The sequence below is a fragment of the Eulemur rufifrons genome, chromosome 30, assembly GCF_041146395.1.
Source record: "Eulemur rufifrons isolate Redbay chromosome 30, OSU_ERuf_1, whole genome shotgun sequence".
Lineage (NCBI taxonomy): Eukaryota > Metazoa > Chordata > Mammalia > Primates > Lemuridae > Eulemur > Eulemur rufifrons.
Window position 1 is genome coordinate 112,590,091 of NC_091012.1, and position 24,515 is coordinate 112,614,605.

General features: G+C 36.9%; 1 protein-coding gene across 1 annotated transcript in view; it reads right to left on the reverse strand.

Annotated features, from left to right (window-relative positions):
- Positions 1-578: 578 nt before the first annotated feature.
- The window catches only part of PRRG1 (proline rich and Gla domain 1), a 97,827-nt gene continuing 73,890 nt past the window's right edge, over positions 579-24,515 (reverse strand). Inside the window, exon 4 of the mRNA XM_069463758.1 lies at positions 579-1,249. Within this exon, the coding sequence (XP_069319859.1) occupies positions 764-1,249 (486 nt within the window). The 3' untranslated portion in view covers positions 579-763. The remainder of the gene's footprint in view (positions 1,250-24,515) is intronic.

Sequence of the window (24,515 nt, forward strand, 5' to 3'; positions counted from 1 at the left end):
TAATACACACAGCATGAGACATTCAAAGATGCTAATAAAATACTGTTTAATTTTGAAAGTGGGGGGAGGGTCAACCAAAAATAAAAAATCCCTAGTACAGAACAAGCCAAATGCCACTCATGACTGATGATTTTCTTATTGTACACTGTAAGCAAGTTATTACTTATTATATGCTCCTGTACTCGCTCTTTCTTTCTGAGATGTTTCTAAAACCAAGAATGACTATATGCATTTTTTTTCCTTTTAAGGTAGATGAAGAAATAGAAGATTGACAAAAGCCAGTAGGAATTAGAAAACATGCTAAATACATCCTGTTTGCAAAATTATACAGCATGTTGCTAGCTATTACACAAATTGTCAGTGCCCTTGTTTTTTCGATTTTGTAAGTAATGCTCTTTCTAGGTGATTTAGATAGAAGTTAATGGATTTTTAAGATAGTTGCACATGTACTATATGTTGATTCATGCATATGTATATATGCATATACATACATATACACATGTATATCTTATCACATCCCATGAAGACTCCCAGTAGTATGTTTTTTTTTCCCTCTTCATGTATTTCCTCTAGCAAAAATGAGCATGGATAATGATTTTATAATAGGAAACAAAACTAAAGAAAATCAAACTAGAAGGTGTGAAGTGGTATGCTGTAAGAGTCCAATAAAATAAGTCAATGCACATTTATGTAGTGGTAAAGTGCTAGAAAGTTCTTTCATTAGTATTTTAAAAATGATTAGAGTAAAAAGAAGTTTGCAGCTTCATTTGATGGTGGTGACCACAGGCACCATGGCAATGGCACTGGCTGAGTTGGAGTTGACTATGTCCTCATATTCCGGGGGTGGGTCTAAATGAGGTTCTGTTTCACTCCTCCGCAGGTTCACCTGCCCAGTGGCTTCCTCATAGGTTGGTGGGGGATCACAGTTGGACAGGCGAGTGGAGACAGAATCTGAGCGCCCAACTACATATTCCAGAAAGCCTGGAGACAATCCAGTGCTATCAAAAACTTCGTCTGGTGGGGGAGGTGGAGTGATAATATTCAGGTGCTGAGGGAAAGGAATGTGGCCTTCAGTAACTGTCTGTCTACGAGTTTTGTTTCTTAGGAAGCATCTCCAGATTAGGAAAATGACAAGGAGGATAATGAAGAGGCCAAAGATTAATGGAAAGGTAAGGTAAAATTGAAACCAGTCACTTCCTCTGTTACTCTCTCCTTGTTGCGCTTTTGTGTAGGTACTCCAAAACTCCTTCTGAAAATACAAGACAAAATAATTGAAAATTAGTATTATGATAAGATGGGAAATATCAGATGAACAAATGTCTGGGTTCAATGAACGTAATGAACAGAAAACCAAAACCAGATTTGTTGGTTCAAGGGAACTACAGCCTGTATTTTCCATGACAAGAAATTACAAATACACCATTTGTGCTCACTCCGATTCTCACTAAAATGGTCAGTCAGAACCCAAGAGTCTTTTTCAAGACTTGGAGTCATTCACATTTTCACCTATGACATTTTATAGGGAAAAATAAGGAATCAGGGTTTTCTCCTTTACCGATTATACCAAATAATTTCCCCTTAAAAATGTAAGTCAAATATCACTCTCCATATCCAACTACAGGATTCTCATCACTGATCCCCATCATTAACAGTATGTGCTGGTTTAGGCCGTTGTAAGCCTCTAGTACTCAAACACTCCATTGATAAACATTTTGTTTTCTAATGGTTCTGTTTGGGTCCCCTTCCACCAGACATTCCTTCTCAACTCCCTCTCCACCCCCAAAGTTTAGTAAACAGATGTTGACTAAAGGTCAAAATTAAATATTGTTCCTAGGAGAGACCTCAGACTAGCGAAGAAACTGTATTAGGTTACTTGTAACCTGGAACTAATCCTAAATGAAAAGTAGTCTAGTAGTTCAAGTCTTTAATATTTGTAGGGGGAGATAAAAGATAAAAAGGAAACTTGACCCAATTACTATTATAGTTATGAGCCTTGGGCAAGTTACTCCTTTAAGCCTTATTTTCGTCACCTGTAAAATGGGATAATACAAATCTACCTTATAGGCTGTCTGAGCAATAAATCAGATAGTATATATAACAGTAAGTCAGTCCCTGGCATATAAAAACTCAATGCATAGTAGTGATTATAGTTAATTTTTATATATTATAAAAAAGTCTCTGCTTTAAAATAACTTTTTAATCTATCCCATACCTTGGTGCAAAGACCACCCTCAACTGAAGTGCTACTGACTCCATTTTTCAATGTTTAAACTTAGTCAATAAGTGCTTTTCTCACAGTCATATTTGTAGGCATTACAGGTCACTGATATTTATTAAATATCTGGTATCAAGGGAAGGATCCCTTGGAATCCAAATTGGTAAAAGTGGAGTTAGGAAGGGAAGTTAGGTGATTACTCAAATGGACAAATAGAGGGAGTTGGACCACATCTGGGATTTTGAACTCAGATGTCCCATGGGGGCATGGCATTTATATAAAACACCAAATCTTGTCCAAAGTAAAACTCAGGGCACTAAAGCTGCTTATTTTGTAGTCCTATATTTTATTTACTTTGTCATACAGCCTTTTAAAGTCCTGGGAAGAATAATGACCTAAAATCATCAATGTTCTATGCCTGAACTAAATCTTCTCTAGGATACATTATTACTCCAACATTCTGTGATTCTAAGATGAATTTGGACGTGTTATCAGAAATATTATATGATTTACTAAAGGTTGTGTACATATTCACAGTGAATTTCACCTAAAGAAAGCAGATGAAAATATGCAATTTTCTCATAATATTCTGAAATAAAAGATATATATAAAACATAATATTAAAATAAGCCAAAAGTAGAAAAAGTATATCCCAGATATAGTATTTATTTTCGGACAATACCAAAACCTGAAATCGTCAAATCACTCATTTGCTTTACTACTAATAAAAATTCAATCACAGATGAAAACTCACAAAATAGAAATATATGAAGCTTTTTAAACAATAAACGTGCTTCTAAAATTGTACACTATTAACTTCTTGTATAATTGTCCTTTTAAAGATTGACAACTTTATTACTGATTATAAATTAATATACATTAATTATATAAAATGTCACTAATGCAAAAACAGCTAAAAAAGAAAAATCATTTGGTATTCTAAAACACATAAGCACTATTAACATTTTGGTTTGTACCATTTAAAAAATGTTTCACATATCTTTCTCCCATACTTTTACCAATCAAAATTGCACCCTTAGGCCGGGCGAGGTGGCTCACGCCTGTAATCCTAGCACTCTGGGAGGCCGAGGCAGGTGGATCGCTCAAGGTCAGGAGTTCGAGACCAGCCTGAACAAGAGCGAGACCCCGTCTCTACTAAAAATAGAAAGAAATTATATGGACAACTAAAATATATATAGAAAAAAAATTAGCCGGGCATGGTGGCACATGCCTGTAGTCCCAGCTACTCGGGAGGCTGAGGCAGTAGGATCGCTTGAGTCCAGGAGTTTGAGGTTGCTGTGAGCTAGGCTGACGCCATGGCACTCACTCTAGCCCGGGCAACAAAGTGAGACTCTGTCTCAAAAAAAAAAAAAAAAAAATTGCACCCTTACACAAATGCACATTCTTTACAAATTTGGAATCAAACTGTAATAAGTAGAATAAAAGTGTTAATCATCTACTTATGGATACCTATTGAATATCTGATCCATGGTCAATTTTCCTTTATCTGTAGGCGAGTCTTTACCCTTTCTGCTCCTGGTCTTTCAGATCACTACCTCCTTTTCCTCCATTTCCTCCTCCATCCATCTTGTCCATGAATGCCAATAAATATAAATGATTTAAAATAATTATATAATGCTAACCTTAGATAAATACAATAAATATTAGCTTTTATATTTTCCACATTACCTTGGGATAATCAAACATTAATAATGTCCATGAAATGAAACTTTTTTGCATGCTTGCTTAAGTAATTCAATTTCTCTGGTTTCTTTGGCATGCTGAGAAATCAAAATTCTATAACTAATATTCTTTTTTGTCTTTTTGAAAAAAATTACAGGAAAATAATTAGACTTTGATTTTGAAGGGATAAAAACAAAGCTTAGGCAAAAATGGAATTAGTAAACCAGATTTTAATTTTATAATTTTAATTTTTTACAATTTAATTTTATAATTAATCTTTACCACATCAAATACTGTTGGTACCATTATCATTCCCACTCAGCAGACAAAGAAAAGGCAGCCGAAGGAGGTTAGATAATAATAAACTCAAGGTCAGTTAACATGTAAACTTTGAAGCCAGGATTTAAACCTAAGAGACCAGAGTAAAGCAAAAGGTAATCTGCCTTGATGTATAAGATATTTCAAACTAATTTGGCTATTTTCCTAGAAAAGTTAATCTTCCCATCATGTGAAGTGTGTAGTCAAAAGTGAGCTGGCTAATTTTAAAGATTAAATATTTTCAATTAAGGTAACAATGATCTGAATGAAAAGGCAAAGACACATTTATTTATTGGGAAATAGACTTATTCTGTCCTTGAGGCCAGAGTATGAGATGACAATTCACTTGAAATCATACCTAATAATTGTCAGTCAAACAAATAACTGGGCTTAGATTTCTGTAAACTACTTATGTAATTCTTTTTCTTATGAAAACAGCCAAAAGATGTTCGGAAAGAGCAAATGGTTTCAAGACTTGGTAGAGAGGTGCTTTAGAGGGAATGAAAATCAGCAGTTGGCAACCATGCCTACAGTGGCACAAATTTCTGTGTGCCTAAATAAGAACTTCTACAATAATTAAATCATGCTTTTACAGCAATCTTAAGCACAATGTAAAAGATTCGTTGAATGAAGAGAAGAAACCTTAGAGGGAATCCATAGTTTTAGATCGGGCTAAAGTTATATTATACAAATGATAAGCACATTCTGGAGCTGCCAGTGTGGTCTGACAAGCACTTCAGAAAAAGGAGCCCCAAGAGGCAGATGTTTCATCATGTCAGGGGACTTTGAGAACAAAATTCAGTAGGTGCAAGACACTTTCAAAGAATACTTGTTTCCCTTTTATAAAATGTGTGCTTTTCTGGTTTAAATTTTCACACTTCCATTTATGCATAGAATCTGAGTGACTCAAGGCCTGAAGGTCACTATTCATAATTGGAGAGAACAGAGCTGGGCACGTTTTAGGATCTTTGATCAATCAGCTCAGAAGCTACCTCAGAACGTTGGGAAATGGGTGATTTTCCCAGTTAGTTTCTTGCTGAGGAGGGCCCAGCAGCACTTGATATACAGCACTCACCTGGCTTCTCCCTTTCCTTGAAGGAGAATGACAGGGCAGGGAGGAAAGACGGTGGGAGACCAGGGACTAAAAACCAATCCTAACTCCCAAAACTGCCTTGTTGAGAGCAGAAGGTAGGAATACTCCCAAGTTGGGAAATTCAAGCAAAGAGGTTGTCCAAGATTTTTAAGATTCCTTATGAAGAGGGATACTCTAGGGAAAATGGCTAGACTTACACACAGTCACTTATCTTGGTGTTATTTGTCTACAAGGAAGTAAAAGGTGTATCCAGCTTCTGCGAACACAGAAAGAGAGATCCTTTGTAAATTGAAACAAAAAGTAAGGTATTATCTTGAAAACTGCCACTAGAGGGTAGAAAAGTTGCTGGTCCTGGGAAACAATATTTATGCTGGGCATGATAAGCACCGATTGAATTTCTTTTACTTCTAGTCGAAGATGATATAGCTGGGCGATGAAGAGCAAAGGTTGGTGGCATCTTGTTTAAAGGAATTATGGGGACTAGTTTTTGCAAGGTGGCACATAGTTTACATAAAGTAAACCCTCATAATTTATATGAAATTATTTGGAAACTGCTAAGGTTTGGATTCAGGATGCCTGAATGGAACTAGTGAAGTGGGGGAATTGTAGCTGTCCTGGTGTAAGAAACATAAGGAGGAATCTCAAGTCCCAAAATATCACTAGTGACCTCTATATAAAATTGACTGTTAAAAATTCATTCTTTCATATTGTTAACGAGGAAAAAAAAAGAAAGGTGCAGGATACTGTGAACTATGTTACTACTTGGATGGGGGGGAGGGCATATATCTGTATATGCTATCTCCATAAAATAAATGTATGTAAGCATATACAGTAAACTCCGGAGGGAGGTTAATTTTTGTGTAGGGCTGGGAGGGATGACAGTTGAGAGCTTGGGGATAGGAACAGGAGGAATGCTTCATCATAAATCAGCTTATATGTTTTATTCCTGAACTTTGCAGACATATTACTTCTTTTTCTTATTTGAATAAAATTGTTTATTACTTCACTTTATTTTATTTCAGAATATTACAGGGTAAAACGCTTTGGTTACATAAATTGCCTTTACACCCCCCGATTCAGAGCTACAAGTGTGCCCATTCCCCAGACAGTGGGCACCGCAACTGTTAGGTGTGATTTTACCCATCCTCTCCTCCCCTTCCCACGGGCCTGACATCCGATGAATGTTATTTCCATAAGTGCACATAAGATTTGACCAATTTGTACCAGTGTAATGGTGAGTACATGTGATGTTTCTTTTCAAATTCCTGTGATACTTCACTTAGAATAATGGGCTCCAGCTCTATCTAGGATAATATAAGAGGTAGTTCATCCTTTTTTATGGCTGAGTAGTATTCCATTATATATATGTGCGTGTGTGTATATATATACACACACAAACACCACAGTTTCTTAATCCATTCATGTATTGATGGGCCTTGAGTTGTTTCCACATCTTTGCAATTGTGAATTGTGCTGCTATAAACGTTCTAGTGCAGTTGTCTTTTTTATAGAATGTCTTTTTTTCCTTTGGGTAAATACCCAGTAGTGGGATTGCTGGATCAAATAGTAGTTCTACCTTTACTTCTTTAAGGTATGTCCATACTACTTTCCATAGAGGTTTTACTAGTTTGCAGTACCACCAGTAATGTATGAGTATTCCTATCTCTCCCCATCCACGCCAGCATTTGTTGTTTTGGGACTTTCTGATAAAAGCTGTTCTCACTGGAGTTAAGTAATATCTCATTGTGGTTTTGATTTACATTTCCCTGACGATAAGAGATGTTGAGCATTTTTTCATATGTTTGTTGGTCATTAGTCTATCTTCTTTTGAAAACTTTCTGTTCATATCCTTTGCCCACTTTTTAATGAGGTTTTTTGATTTTTTTCTTGCTTATTTTCCTGAGTTCTATATAGATTCTAGTTCTCTGGCCTTTATCAGATGTATAGCACACAAATGTTTTCTCCTATTCTATAGGTTGTCTATTCACTCTAATGATAGTTTCCTAGGTATTTTATTTTCTTTGTTGCTATTGTGAAAGATATGGAGTCTTTGATTTGGTTCTCAGCTTGACTGTTGTTGGCATATGTGAATCCTACTGATTTGTGTACATTGATTTTGTAACCTGAGGCTTTGCTGAATTTATTTATCAGTTCCAGTAGTCTCTTGGCAGAATCTTTGGGGTTTTCTAGATATAAGGTCCTATTGTCAGCAAAGAGCAATAGTTTGACCTCTTCTTACCCCATTTGGATACCCTTGATTTCTTTCTGTTGTCCGATTGCTCTGGCTAGGACTTCGAGCACTATGTTGAATAGAAATGTTGATACAGGGTAACCTTGACTGGTCCCACTTCTAAGTGGGAATGCTTTCAATTTTTCCCCATTCAATATGATGTTGGCTGTGGGTTTGTCATATATGGCTTTTATCATTTTGAGGTAAGTCCTGTCTATGCCTACCCATCCCTGCATCTCTGGGATGAAGCCCACTTTTTTGTGATGGATTGTTTTTTCTTGAGCAGTTGAATTTGGTTTGCTAGGATTTTATTGAGAATTCTTGCATCTATATTTATAAGGGATATTGCTATGTAGTTTTTATTTATTTATTTATTTTTGTTGTTGAGTCATTTCCTGGCTTTGATATCAAGGTGATGTTGGCTTCATAAAACATGTTGCAGAGGATTCCTTCCCTCTCAATGTTGTGGAAAAATTTCTGCAGGATAGGTACCAGTTCTTTGTAGGTCTGGTAAATTCAGGTGTGAAACCATCTGGTCAGGGACTTTTTTGTGGAAAAATTTTTATTGCTGCTTCAATTTTGGTACTTCATATTGGTCTGTTCAGGAATTCTATTTCTTCCTGATTCAGCCTAGGAAGGCTGTGTGTTTCTAAGAAATTGTCCATTTCCTCCATGTTTTCAAGTTTATGTGCATATGGATTTTTATAGTATTCAGAGATGATATTTTGCATTTCCATGCTATCAGTTGTAATTCCTCCTTTTTTATTCCTGATTGAGCTTATTAGAGTCTTTTATTTTGTGATTCTGGTTAATCTAGTGAGAGGCATTTCAATTTCATTTATCTTTGCAAAGAACCAATTTTTTGCTTCATTAATCTTCTGTATAGTTCTCTTATTATCAATTTCATTTGGTTCTGCTCTGATCTTGATTATTTCTTTTCTTCTGATGGGTTTGGATTGGTTTGCTCATCCTTTTCCAGTTTTTGAGATTATGCATTAGATTGTTGATTTGTGATCTTTCTGTCTTTTGGATGTAGGCATTTACGGTTTGAATTTTTCTCTAAGGACTGCTTTAGCTCTATCCCACAGACTTTGGTAACTTGTGTCCCCTTTATCATTTAATTCAAAGAATATTTGATTTCTATCTTAATTTCCTCCTTGATGAGACTATCATTCAGCAGTAGGTTGTTTAGTTTACATGACTTTGTGTAGAGATGAGTGTTTCTGTTGGAGTTGATTTCTAATTTTATTCCACTGTGGTCTGAGAAGATGCATAGTATAATTTTCATTTTTTAAAAAAATTTGCTGAGACTGCTGGATTGAATGGTAGGTCTATTTGAATCTGTTTAAGGTATCTCTATAATTCTTTCCATAGGGGTTGCACTAGTTTGCAGTCCCACCAGCAGTGTATGAGTGTTCCTGTCTCTCCGCATCCATGCCAACATATGTTGTTTTGGGACTTTTTGATAAAGGCCATTCTCACTGGAGTTAAGTGATATCTCATTGTGGTTTTGATTTGCATTTCTCTGATGATTAGGGATGTTGAGCATTTTTTCATATGTTTGTTAGCCATTCTTATATCTTCTTTTGAAAAATTTCTATTCATGTCGTTTGCCCATTTTTGATAGGGTTGTTTGATTTTTTCTTGCTGATTTTCCTGAGTTCTAAATAGATTCTTGTTATCAGTCCTGTATCGGATGTGTAGCATGCGAAAATTTTTTCCCATTCTGTAGGTTGTCCGTTTGCTCTCATGACTGTTTCTTTGGCTGTGCAGAAGCTTTTTAATTTAATCAGGTCCCATTTATTCATTTTTGTTGTTGTTGGGATTGCCTTTGGCGTCTTCTTCATAAATTCCTTGCCTAGGCCAATGTCTATAAGAGTCTTTCCCACATTTTCTTCTAAAATTCTAATAGTTTCACACCTAAGGTTTAAGTCTGTTATCCACCGTGATTTGAGTTTTGTGAGAGGTGAAAGCTGTGGGTCCTGTTTCAGTCTTCTACAAGTGGCTATCCAGTTTTCCCAGCACCATTTATTGAATAAGGATTCTTTTCCCCAGAGTATGTTTTTGTCTGCTTTGTCAAAGATTACATGGCTATATGAGGATGTTTTTATATCTGGATTTTCTGTTCTGTTCCACTGGTCTGTGTCCCTGCACTTGTGCCAATACCATGCAGTTTAAATAACCACAGCCTTGTAGTATAGTTTGAAGTCTGGTAAATTAATACCTCCCATTTTGTTTTTCTTGCCTAAAATTGCTTTTGCTAAACAGGGTCTTCTCTGGTTCCATACAAAGCATAAAATTATTTTTTATGTATCTGTGAAAAATGATGTTGGTAATTTAATAGGGATTGCATTGAATCTGTAGATCTCTTTGGGTAGCATAGACATTTTAACAATGTTGATTCTTCCGATCCATGAGCATGGAATGGTTTTCCACCTGTTTACATGCTCTGCGATTTCCTTCCTCAGTGTTTCATAGTTCTCCCTGTAGAGGTCCTTTACCTCCTTACTTAAATATACTCCTAGGTATTTTATTTTCTTTGTTGCTATTTTGAAAGATATTGAGTCCTTAATTTGGTTCTCTGTTTGACTGTTATTGGCATATATGAATGCCTCTGATTTGTGTGTAATGATTTTGTATCCTGAGACTTTACTGAATTCATTGATCAATTCCAGGAGTCTCTTGGTTGAATCCTTGGGGTTTTCTAGATATAATATCATACCATCAGCAAAGAGTGAGAGTTTGATCTCTTCTGTCCCTATTTGGACACCCTTGATTTTGCTCTCTTGCCTGATAGCTCTCACAAGGACTTCCAGTACTATGTTGAAAAGTAATGGGGACAGTGGGCAGCCTTGTCTGGTTCCAGTTCTAAGTGGGAATGCTTTCAATTTTTTCCCATTCAGTATGATGTTGGCTGTGGGTTTGTCATATATGGCTTGTATCATTTTTAGATAGGCCCTGTCTATGCCTATTTTGTTAAGCGTTCTTATCATTAAAGGGTGTTGAATTTTGTCAAATGCTTTTTCTGCATCTATTGAGAGGATCATATGGTCTTTATTTTTGCTTCTATTTATGTGGTGAATTACATTTATATATTTGCGTATGTTGAACCATCCCTGCATTTCTGGGATGAAGCCCACTTGGTCGTGATGGATTATATTTTTGATAAGTGCTTGGATTCGATTTGCTAGGATTTTATTGAGAATTTTTGCATCTATATTCATAAGGGATATTGGTCTGTAGTTTTTTTTGTTTGTTGGATTCTTTCCTGGTTTTGGTATCAAAGTTATGTTGGCTTGATAAAATGTGTTGGGGAGAATTCCGTCCTTTTCAATGTTGGAAAATAATTTTTGTAGGATGGGTACCAGTTCTTCTTTGTAGGTGTGGTAAAATTCAGGTGTGAACCCATCTGGTCCAGGGCTTTTCTTTTTGGGAAGGTTTTTTATTGCTGTTTTGATTTCAGTTCTTGAAATTGTTCTATTCAGGAATTCTATTTCTTCCTGGTTGAGCCTAGGGAGGCTGTGTGTTTCTAAAAATTGTCCATTTCCTCCACATTTTCCAGTTTGTGTGATAAAGGTTTCTGTAGAATTCGTATATGATATCTTGTATCTCTGTGGCATCGGTTATGATTTCTCCTTTCATGTTCCTGATGGAGGTTATTAGAGATTTTTCTTTTCTGCTCCTGGTTAGTCTAGCCAGAAGTGTGTCTATTTTGTTTATCTTTTCAAAGAACCAGCTTTTTGTTTTATTAATCTCCCGTATGGTTTTTTTTATTGTTGTCCATTTCATTTAGTTCTGATTTGATCTTATTAATTTCTCTCCTTCTGCTGGGTTTGGGGTCAGTCTGTTCTTCTTTCTCCAGCTCTTTGAGTCTATTCATTAGGTTGTCTATTTGTAAGTTTTCTGTCTTTTTGATATAGGCATTTATGGAAATCAATTTTCCTCTCAGGACCTCTTTAGCTGTGTCCCACAGATTTTTATAACTTGTGTCTCCTTTGTCGTTTAATTCAAAGAATCTTTTGATTTTGTCTTGATTTCTTCATTTATAAAATAATCATTCAGGAGAAGGTTGTTTAGCTTCCATGACTTTGAGTAGGAATGAGAATTTCTGTTAAGGTTAATTTCTACTTTTATTCCACTGTGATCTGAGAAGATGCATGGTATAATTTCTATTTTTAAAAATTTTTTAAGACATGCTTTGTGTCCTAGGATGTGGTCAATCTTAGAGAATGTCCCATGAGCTGATGAGAAGAACGTATATTCAGTGGATTTTGGATAGAATGTCCTGTAAATGTCAGTCAGGCCCATTTTTTCCAGCATTCTGTTTAAGTCCATTATTTCTTTATTTTCTGTTTGGAGGATCTGTCCTGGGCTGTCAGCGGAGTGAAGTCTCCAGCTATTATGGTGTTGCTGTTTATCATTTGGTTTAGATCAAGCAGGGTTTGCTTTATGAATCTGTGTGCACCTAAGTTGGGTACATACATATTAAGTATAGTTATGTCTTCTTGTTGAACTGTACCCTTCACTAGTATATAGTGACCATCTTTGTCTTTCATTACTTTTGTTGATTTAAAAACTAAGTTATCTGAGACTAAAACCGCCACACCAGCCTTCTTTTGGCTTCCGTTTGCTTGAAATATTGATCTCCACCCCTTTATTTTCAGTCTAAATGCATCCTTGCAGGTTAGATGAGTTTCCTGGAGACAGCAAATACTTGGCTTGTATTTTTTTATCCATTGGGCCGGCCTATGTCTCTTGAGTGGGGAGTTCAAGCCATTCACATTTATTAAGAGAACTGATAGGTGGGGCAGATTTCTGTTCATCCTGTTGGGTAGAGGGTAGAACTTCATTGCTATGTTTTCTCTCTTGAGCCATTGTGGTATCTGGCCTTTGATCTTTAGCTTTTGAGTAGTTTTACATTCCTGAGTGTTTCTTTTGCTGGTCCATGTTCAACTCTGTTTTGAGTACTTCTTGGAGGACTGGTCTTGTCTTGGTGAATTTCGTCAGTCTTTGTTTATCTGAGAATGTCTTAATTTCTCCTTTGTATACAAAACTTAGCTTTGCTGGGTACAAGATTCTAGGCTAGGCATTATTCTGTTTTAGAATAGTGAGAATGGGGCCCCAGTCTCTTCTTGCTTGTAAGGTTTCAGTTGAGAAATCTGGCATTATTCGGATGGGCTTTCCTTTGTATGTTACTTGTTTCTTTTGCCTTACAGCTCGAAGAAGGGCCTCTTTAGTGGATATTTTGGTCAGTCTGATGACTGCATGACATGGTGTCTTCCTATTTGCAATGAATCTCCTAGGGATCCTTTGGGCTTCTTGTACCTGTATATCTAGATTTTTAGCAAGGCCTGGGAAATATTTCTCAATTATATCTTCAAATAGCTTATCCAACCCTTGTGTATTATCTTCTTCACCCTCAGGAATGCCCATAACTCTCATGTTAGGCTTCTTCACATAATCCCACATTTCTTGCAGACTCTGGTCTTTTCTCTTATTTCTTTGCTCTATCTCTGTGACTGACTTATTTAATTGGAAGGTATTATCTTTGATCTCTGAGATTCTTTCTTCTGTTTGATCTACCCTGCTCTTGAGGCTTTCCACTGTGTTTTGTAGTTCCCTGAATAAATTCTTCATTTCTAGGAGTTCGGTTTGATTTTTCTTTAATATTTCAATTTCTTTAGTGAATTTTTCCTCTAAGTCCTGGATTTTTTTGTGGTTTCTTTGTGTTGGTTATCCATTTTTTCTTGCATATCGTTGAGTTTTCTTATAATCCATGTTTGAAATTCTTCTGTCATTTTAGTGTTCTGAATTTGGTTAATGTCCATTGCTAGAGAGCTGGTGTTCCTCTTTGGGGGTATGTTTTCCGTTTAATTCTTCATACTTCCAGAGTTCTTTCACTAAGCCCTTCCCGTCTGGATCAATAGTTGTTTCCCACCTTTCAGTTTTCATTTGGAACGTAACATGCCTTGTGCAGGCTCTGTTCCAGTGGATGCTGCAGGGGTAAGGCAGTTCACCGCTGCTGCCTAACAGCCTGGATGTGTGTGCTTCTATGCTTGCTTCCTCTGTCACTAGGGGAAGCCACTTATGTGTTGTTCAGGGTTCTTCTACCACCGTTGGGGGACTGCTCCTGGTGGGAGGGGTTACTTAGGGAGCCTATTTTGGCCTCTTGCCAGGGTTTTTGTTCCCTGGCCACTGGTCCCACTGTTGGCAGCCAACCGGAGGCAAAAGTCCAGCCCCAGAGTTTTGATCTGATTGGATGACCAAAAACCAGTCTGACAATCAAGTCACTGGGCTGATGACTTTTGATCTGCAGCCAAGATTCACACTATTCGCAGAGAGGAAGTGGCTTTTTCTTGTCTCTCCCTACCTCCAGAGGTGGTGCCTACCACTTTCCGTGCAAAAGATGCTGGCTAGGGGGAGCGGGTGGTGCCACTGTCCACCCAGCACCCTAGCTGCTGCAAGTCTTGTGGGCAATAGCTTCCCCTGCCCCAGTGCCTACAGGATCCAGGCGCTAGTCTCTCACGACTGGGTAAGCACTCAGAGTTCATACATCAAAACAGGTCCGGAGAGTTGACCGTAGGTTGTGTAAGGGCGGAGCTCCTCACGACAGTCCCCGGGCTGGGGGAAGGGAGCCACCCGACACCATATCACACCGCGGTGGCTAGGCTGTGGACCCCAAAAATGGTGACTGCCCACCCGTAGAGCACCAGCATTGGGGATGATTGTTCAGGGGTTAGCAGGTACTGGGTCGTGGGCCTGAGTCATCAGGATGGCCCCTTGTCTCTTTTACGTTGCCCTCCCACAATCTCACGCCTGTTTAGCTGGAGCTCTCACTCTTTCTGATCCACCCTGAACAGGCCTATTTGTCCAGGGCGGTTTCAAAGTTAGAGTCCCCTATTTAGTGTTCACCTCCATCTATCCGGACCCACTGAGTGGTAGAGGCAATTTACCTGTCTCCTAACTGCCTCCAGCAGTAGCCCAGACCAGTCCCTCCCCCACCCAGTGCAGTCCTGGCACAGAGCTTGGGGAGTTCAATATGCTTCCCGCTAATGTCTCCTCTCCACAGAGCCCCACGTCTCCCGTGGAGATTTTGCACCGACTTCAGGCAGATCTCTGTCTGAATGGGTGTGGAGGCCAGTGGGGAAGCAAGACGTTCTCCTGTGGGACTGATCCCACCTCACTTGCTGGCAAGGCGGGTGCAGCCATCCCACACTCTACTCTCTATTGTTTGTCTTGCACTCTCCAGATTTTCTCGATCTTATGTCCCATTCACTTTTTCTTTTTCCTGCTTTTTGTGTCTCTCGCTGATTCTCCCTCGATTCACAATGCTGTCCTTGTGGGCGAGCGATCCACTCATGTGTAGTAGACCGAGATCTACGCCTCCCTCTCTGGTAGCAGGAATCCAGGAGGTTACCTCCACTCTGCCATCTTTTGTCTCTCCTTCGGTCCTTTTTAACTTCTTCTCAAGAGGTCCCAAAAGCAGTAGTAAGGAAGACTTTGGGAGCCCCAGGAAACCACCCCCATGTGCCTCAAGGGAAATTTCATATTTGGCTCCTACAGGAGGGTCTGGCATGGGTCTATGGCAGATACAGGGAGGTTTGAATGAAAATGCATGGGATATGGCTAGAAAAGGGCCACAGTGATACCCCATGTTTGACCCCGATATTTCTGTGCCCAGACTTAACTTCCACTTCCCTTCCTTCCTGAATTCTATCATCTCTCACAGGTCTTTCATCACCAGGGCTAGGGGCAAGTTTCTGAATCTGACTCAAGTGCTATCAGCAAATCATGCAAGGCTAAGTGAAACAAGAGTTTCCTTAACAGTGCCAAAGAATCTGAGTTTCTGCCTGCAAGTGCAATGTGAATCTCTGGGACCTAGTGCTCAATTCTTAAATACCTCAGACACTGAGTACTTCCTATAATCACAATCACCACCCACAAGTGTTGCATGCTACTTCCTGCCATGGGCTTGGAATTCAGAGATTCCCAATGTAGCTTTTGTAATATATCCTGGTATGAAGGAACACTGGATATCTCTTTCTTCCCCAATAACTTCTACACAAAACACATTTAAATGGCAACACTTTGGAATGACAGGTTAAATTTTAAAAAGGATTGCTCCAATTTAATAGTGAGTACATGTACTCACTATTAAATTGGAACTAACCGATCAGCACTCATGTGGACAGATGGAAGTAAAACTCAATGGAAATCAAGCAGGTGGGAGTGGGGAGGAGGGGATGGGTGAAATCATACCTAATGGGCACAATGTACACTATCTGGGTGATGGGTGCACTTAGAACTTTGATTAAACCACTACAAAAGCAATCCATGTAACCGGAACATTTGTACCCCTGTAATATTCTGAAATAAAAAAACAAAAAATAATTAAGGTTGCATTAGATTAAAAATAAAATTACAAGTTTCAAGTGCTAAAAAAGGCGATTGCTGAACTTAGATCTCAAATCCTTAAATATATATAACTCAGTTTCTAAAATGTAGCCATAACTTGGGAGTGGAGTGGTACATGGAGTACACAGGGAATGGGATAAAGACTTGGGATAATGCACCCAGACAAGACAGTCATCTTTAACCCCAGAAATACCTCCCACTGCAGAGCCCTTTGAGTAATTCTAAGTGGTTTTATCTAAACCACTTGATTTAGAATCTAACAAAGTGTTATCTAATAAAGCATGTTCCCTTGCCCGATGGAGACTTATAAACCCTGGACTGTGCATTTTTAAAATGAACTTTCTTATTTTGGAACAATTTTAGATTTACGTAAAAGTTGCAAAGATAATACAGGACATTCTCCTGTACATCTTACATTAGGACAGTATGTTTGTTATAATTAATGAACCAATAATGGTCCATTATTATTAACTAAACACAATGCTTTATTTGGATTTTACTAGTTTTCCCATTAATGTCCTTTTGTTCTGGAATTCAATCCACATTTCATTTACTTATTTTTTATTAATACATACTATTTTACATATTTACAGGGTACATGTGACATTTTGTTACATGCGTAGAATATGTAATGATCAAGTCAGGGTATTTGAGGTATCCATCAACTTTGAGTATTTATCACTTCTATGTGTTGGGAAAAATTAAAATCCTTTCTTCTAGCTATTTTGAAATATACAATACATTGTCATTACCCATAGTCACTCTATTATCAAACAATAGAATATATACCTTTGATCTAACTCTTTGTTTGTACCTGTTATCCTACCTCTCCTTCATTACCCCTTCCACCTACCCACGTTTGCAACCTCTAGTATCTATCATTCTATCTTTATACAATCAACTCTTTTAGCTCCCACATATTGGTGAGAAGATATGATATTTGTCTTTCTGTGCCTAAGTTTTTCACTTAACATAATGACCTCTAGTTCCATCCATGTTGCTGTCAATGACATGATTTTATTTTTTATGACCAAATAGTAGTCTATTGTGTATGTATACCACATTTTCTTTATTCATTTGTCCATTGATGGACACTTAGGTTGATTCCCTATCTTTGCTATTGTGGTGCTGCAATAAAAATGCATGTGCAGGTACCCTTTTGATATACTGATATCTTTTCCTTTGGATAGATACCCAGTAGTGGGATTGCTAGATCATATGGTAGTTCTGTTTTTAGTTTTTTGAGAAATCTCCATAGTGTTTTCCACAGTGGCTGTACTAATTTATATTCCTACCAACAGTGTATAATAGTTCCCTTTTCTCCACATCCTCACCAGCATTTTTTTTTTTTTGTCTTTTTAGTAGCCATTCTAACTGGGATAAGATGATATCAGGTTGTGGTTTTGGTTTAGCATTTCCCTGATGATTAGTGATGTTGAGCATTTTTTCATGTAACTGTTGGTCATTTGTACGTCTTCTTTTGAGAATTGTCTATGCATGTCCTCGCCTACTTTTTTTTTCCTTGCCTACTTTTTAATGAGATTTGGGATATTTTTGTTATTGAGTTCCATGTGTATCCTGGATATTATTCCCTTGTCAGATGAATAGCTTGCAAATATTTTCTCCCATTCAACAGGTTGTCTCTTCACTCTGTTGTTTCCTTTGCTGTGTAGAAGCTTTTTAGTTTAATATAGTCCCATACTCTATTGTTGTTTTAGTTGTCTGTGCTTTTGAGGTCTTAGCCATAAAATCTTTGCCTAGACTAATGTCCTTAAGTGTTTTCCCTATGTTTTCTTCTAGTAATTTTATAGTTTTGGGTCTTATGTTTAAGTCTTTAATCCACCTTGAGTTGATTTTCGTATATAGTAAGCGATGGGGTCTGGTCTAGTTATATTCTTCTGCATATGCATATCCAATTTTCCCAGTACCATTTATTGAAGAGTGTGTCTTTTCCCTAGTATATATTCTTGACACCTTTGTGGAAAATCATTTGGCTGTAAATACATGGATTTATTTCTGGGTTCTCTATTCTGTTCCATTACTGTGCTGTTTTTATACCAATACCATGCTCTTTAGGTTACTAGAGCCAGGTAATGTGATGCCTCCAGCTTTGTTCTTTTTCCTCAGGATTGCTTTGGCTACTCTGGCTTTTTTGATTCCATGAGAATTTTAGGATTGTTTTTTTTCTAGTTCTGTGAAAAATAATGTTGGTATTTTGATAGGGATTATACTCAATCTCCTCCAACCCTCCACCCCTTTCCATACTCAGTTCTTTGAAAGCAGTTAAGTTCAAGCTACACTCAAGGGAGGCAGAAAATTAAGCTCCATCTCCTGTGGGAGCAAGTATTTACAGACATAATTTGGAATTCTTCTATACTATGGATTTGTCTTTTTTCAACTATTGATGCATTCATATCATAATGTACTCATGTGCATTTATTTTATGCTTTGTGTTATAATCCAATACAACGTTATTTATTTCATTGCTCAAATTATTCAGCTTGGCCATGGAAATAGAGCTCTTTCAGCTTGGCTCCTGCGTCCCTTTAACATGCTCCCATTCTTTGTTTTTTTTTTTTTTTTTTTTTTTTCTATTTTTAGCACTTCCTTACTTTTTGGTACTAAAATATGCTCCAGCTCATCTTGTATTCTCCATGTCCCAGCCCAAGATTTAGCCATTTCTCCAAAGAGTCCTGGATTCTTTTATTGCAGAATCAAATTAGAAACCTAGATTTGGGTCCTAGGTGGGACTACACCGGTTTGATAAGTACCCAAATGATTCCTATGAACTCTAAAGTTTGAGGACAACCATTTTAGAAAGTCAAGCAAAATAAACTAGAAATTATTTGTGAAAAAAAGTTCTTAAACAGTTGTTTTAAAGAATTACTACTATTTTCTTAATGTTATTCTAGATTAAAAGTTCTAAAATGCAGAGAACCCTCCTGATCCCATAGAGAGAAGAGAGAAAAAAATGGTAGTGATCAAATATGATTCCTAAAAAAAGTGGCTATAATTCAACACTTAAAACCTAGAATAAAACATATTTATTGAAGGTTTTCTCTGTGCCAGGCACTATTCTAAGTGCACAGCCTCAAACCTCATGCTGTAAGTATAATTTTCCCCTTTTAAAAGATACAGAAATTGAGGCCTATAAAGATAAAATGTTTGCATGAAGCAATACAGTCAGCAGGTGGCAGAGCTGAGACACCAAATCAGGTCTATTTGATTCTCAAAGCAGAGAATTTTAGCATCACACCTGAGCTTTATTGAAGTATAACTGACAAGTAAAAATTGTGTATATTTAAGGTGTATAATGAGCTTATATGAGCTTTTGTGTGACTATCTGCTATGTCTACCAGATCTCAAATGCCACGAGGGACAGGCAGCTTATTCACTATTATATGTCCCGTGTCTGTTACGTGGTAGGCATTCAGCAGATAATGTCTGAATAAATCTGACCCAATTTCTACACAGTGAAAATGAGAAACTAAAGTACAATACATTTTCTCCCATTGTATAATTAGACTTATGTTCCAAATTAGGTAAAAAATTACAAATAAACATTCTACTGAAAGCAATCTTCTAAATTCACAGTCCATGGTTGGGGGATGATGAAAATATGTATGAGTAAAAGTGTTCTGAGTGATAAATTTTAGTAAGCAAAAAGATAGTTTTAATAAGTAGTCTAAGAATAGAAAGCAAATCTCAAAAGCCAATAATTTTCCTCACTGCCAAGATTAAGATGAAACTGCGTTGTGCAATGTTAGATCTTTCTTAATATATAACAAACACTATTCTGAAATAGTTGTTCTGAAATAGATCAAGAATGAGAATGCCAATTCTCTTATGCTTATTAGACGAAAAGCCTTTCGGCATATATTATTGTAAATGGTATAGTTTTAATGGTATAAGCAAACTCGGACAACAGACTTTAATCCATAAAGGGAACAAACATAACACCAACATAATAAAAAAACATTTTAAAGTCCACATCTATCAGCCAACTTGGGAACTGAAAGATAGAAGTTTTAAATCACTGCTTTCCATGCATTAAATGTACTTCATAATATGCCCATCCATTTGCTCATTCCTTCATCAAATATTTATTTAGCCCCTATTGTATGCCAGCACTGCTTTATATACTAGGGACCATAGCTATGAACAAAACAGATAAGAAATGCTGCTGTCATAGAGCTAACAGTCCTGGGAGGGGAGAGCAATAATCAACAAATATAACAAATAGATGTCAAATAGTGCTAGTGCTGAGAAGAAAAATAATTCAGAGAAGGGACAAGAGGTTGCAATTTAAGGTAGGATCCTTCCTCACCGAGAAAGTGAACTTGAGCAAAGATCTGAAAGTGGTGAGGGAGCTCAGACATACCCACCTGGAAGAGGAAAGAGCAAGTGCCAAAGCCATAAGGAGGGAGATGTGCTGTCTCTGTGTGTGAGGAAGCATAAGAAAGCTACAGTAAAGTGAATAGGAGTGGAGTGTCATATGAAACGTGGTAAAGAAATAACTGCAGATGGAGTGGAGATGTGGGGTGGAGACACACGGGGATAAGTTGTTTAGTGCCTTGTGGGTGATTCTGAGCACTTTGGCTTTCACTGAGGGAGATGGGAAGTTGTTATAGGGAAGAGACTTCAAAGGATCACTCTAGACTACTGCTTTGACAATCAGTAATAGAGAGCGGGCCAAGAAATCATACAGATGAGAGGGTGGTGGTGGCTTGAATGTAAAGTGGTAACAAGTAGAGAGGTGGCTAGATTCTGAATATATTTCCATGTTAGAACCAACTATTGGTAGAGGGGTGTGGGATATGAAAAAGGAAGAAGAGTCAGGGATGGAGATAAAGTTTAGAGATCATCAAATGGATAGATGGACAGATTACTGAGATCAAAAAGGTTGTTGTGGTAAGAGCAGATTTTGGGGGAAGGGGTACAAATTTGTTTATTTAGTTTGAGAATGGTATTTGATTCCAAGATAAGATGTTGGGTAGGTAGTTAGTTGTATAAATCTGCAGTTTAGGGTAGCCCGCCAAGATGGAGATATAAATTTGGGAATCAGCAGCATTTCAAACCATCAGGATAGGAAATTTCACCAGGGAAGTAAGTACAGAAAGAGCAGAGTTCCAAGAAATTAAGTGGTTGCTGGACCAGGGATGTTATGTTAAGAGAGGGTTTTTTTTTTTTTTTTTGGTAAGATGCACATAGGCTAATGAGAATAATTCTATAGGATGGAAAAGGTAATGCTGGAGAGCATAGAGAATCTGTCTAGCAATTCTTTCACAGGTGAAGTTTCTTTTTCTATTTGCTTCAAAGATGGCTGAAATGCAGCATCTTTTTCTCTGTGGGCAGGAAAGGATACACAGAAGCACCGAGAAGCATAACAGCCAGAGGTAGGCATTAAAAATATTATTCACCTTAAGTGTCAATGATAAAATTAACTCAAGCAATAAAACAGGTCAGTAGGGTAGAAGGATATACAATTAACACATAAAAATCAATACCCTACAAACCACACATCTGATCCATACCTAGAAAAATAAAGAACTCTCAAAACTTAATAGTAAAACAAAACATCCAATTAGAAAGTAAGCAAATGATATGAAGAAAGATTTCACCAAAGAAGATACATAAATGGAAAATAAGCACATAGAAAGATGTTCAACATCATTATCCATTAAAGAATACAAATTACAACCACAATGAATATCACTACACAACTATCAGAGTGGCTAAAATAAGCCATATCAATAACACCAAGTGCTGGCGAGTGTGTAGAGAAACTGGGTCACTCAAACACTGCTGGTGGGAATGTAAAATGGTAACTTATACAATAACAAATTAGTTTGTCAGTGTCTTAAAGAACTACACATATACTTATACAACCTAACAATTGTACTCCCAGAGACACGAAAATTTATGTCAACACAAAAACCTGTATGCGTTGTTCATAGCAGCTTTATTTGTAACAGCCAAAAACTGGAAACAACACAGATATCCCTTAATGAACAGATGGTTGAACAAACCATGGTATATCCATATCAGGGAATATTACTCAGTGATAAAAATGAATGAACTATTGATATACATAGCAACTTAGATGAATCTCAGGAGCATTTTGCTGGCTGTAAAAAGCCAATCTCAAAACGTTCCATATTGTGTGATTTCATTTATATAACATTCTTACAATGACAAAATTATAGAGATAGAGAACGTGATTGCTAGGGGTTAGTGATGGCTGGAGGAGAGGGTGGTGGGTGTGACTATTAATGGGTAGCATGAGGGAGAACTTTGTGGTATTGGAATAAGTCTGTGCCTTGATTGTAGTGGTGGTTACACAAATCTACCCAAGTGATAAACTGGCATAGAACTATACACACAGACTGCATCGATGTCAGTGTCCTGATTTTCACCTTACAGTTATGTAAGGTGTAACCACTGGGAGAAACTGGGAAAAGGCTACGTGGGACCTCTGTATTATCTTTGCAATTTTCTGTGACTCTATAATTATCTCAAAAATAAAAGTTTAAAAAAATCTAATGCATCCTTGAAAGTATAACTTTGACCATGGGATTTCTTAGAACTCAAGTCAAAATAAATATATAGGTCCATTGGTTTCACTGATCATCACCTAAGAGCACATTTAGGAATAACATTAATCGGGTGTCAGGCAGATGTAAGGTGGAGGGATGGGATGGGTGTATACATACATAATGCATGTGATGTGCACTGTCTAGGAGATGGACACGCTTGAAGCTCTGATTTGGGGGGGGGCAAGCAAGGGCAATATACATAACCTAAACTTTTGTACCCTCATAATATGCTGAAATAAAAAAGAATGCATATAAAATAAATATATAGGTCCTTAATTTTAAAAAAATAGCCTTATACATGAATATTAATGACAGTTTTATTTGTAATAGCTTCAAAATGGGAACAACCCAAATGTCCATCAACAGGTAGATGGATAAATTGTGAGGTGTACATATAATAACATACTACTCAGCAGTAAAAATGAATTAACTATTGATACATGCAATATGGACACATTTCAACAATTATGCTGAGTGAAAGAAGACAGACAAAAAAAGAGTTCATACCATATGTTTTAATTTATAAAAAGCTCTAGAAAATATAAACGAATCTATAGTGAGATCAACTGTTGCCTGGGGTGGCAGGAGGTGATTGTGGGGAGGGATGAGAAGGAGGAATTACAATGGAATAAGAAGTAACTTTTGGGTATGATGAATTTGTTTACTATCTGGATTGTGGTGATGGTTTTATAGGTGTGTATACATGTCAAAATTTAGCAAATTGTATAAATATGTATGGTTAATCTTACATCAATTATACACAATAAAGCTTTTAAAAAATCAGCTTTCACATATACAAATAATAGTAAGTGAGAATATGTTGTGCAAAAGAAAATCCCATTTAAAATAATAACAAAAACAATATTCAGGAACCAACCTAATAAATGTGCTAAACCTATGACAAAAACTATAAGACATTCCTGAAAGACAGAAATGTTGACTTCCAACCAATAGAAACACATCTCTTCTTCTTGGAGACAGTGACTTAACATCTTAAAGATGTTAGTTCTTCCTAAGTTAATTTACAAACTGAAAGATCCCAATAAAAATACAAATTATTCTTTTCTGGAGCTTGACAAATTAAGATTAAAATTCATATGGAAAAATAAGCATGCAAGAATAGGTCACAAACCACTGAAAAAGAAGAGCTTGTAAAGGGGAACTAGCTCTAATTTACACTAAAACATACTACAAATCCTCTATAATTAAAACAGGGTAGTCCTAGCATTTGAGCAGAATGATGGACCACTGGACTAGAATAGAAAATCCTAAGTTGACTAAGTATGTATGGAAGTCAAGCACATGATAAAGGATAATTAAAATCATGGAGGCCAAGAGAGGCTTCTTACTAAATGGTGTCTGGATAACCACGTGGAAAAATGAGATCCATAACTTACACCATACCCAAGAATAAACTCTAAGTGCATCAGCTATCTAAATATAAAAACTCAAATAGATTAGAAGAAACTGTGTGAATTCTTCTATAATTGGGTGTAGAGGAAGCTTTTCTACTATGATCCTAGATACAGATTCAATAAAAGATTTATTGAATTTATGACTACAATGAAAATGAAAAAAAATGCATGGAAAAAACCATAAACAAAGTCAAACTCAAAATGACAACTGTAAGCAAATATTTGAAATATATTAATATATCACCAATAAAGGCTAGTATCTCTAATACACTTTTTAAAAATTGAGAGGAAAAAAGACTATTGATCTGATAGAAAAATGGGCAAAATACAAAGACAATTCACAAAATAGACATAAAAATGGCCTGTAAATGTGGCAAAATGTGTAACTTCACTTATAAGAGAAATGCAAATTGAAACGACACAAGATATGTTTTGCCTAACAGATAAGACAAATATGTCAAAACTTTCTGCTGGTCAGAATGTGAGGAAATAGGCTTTTGCATATATCTGGTGGAAATGCAAAACAATATAACCCTTATGGAGGGTACTA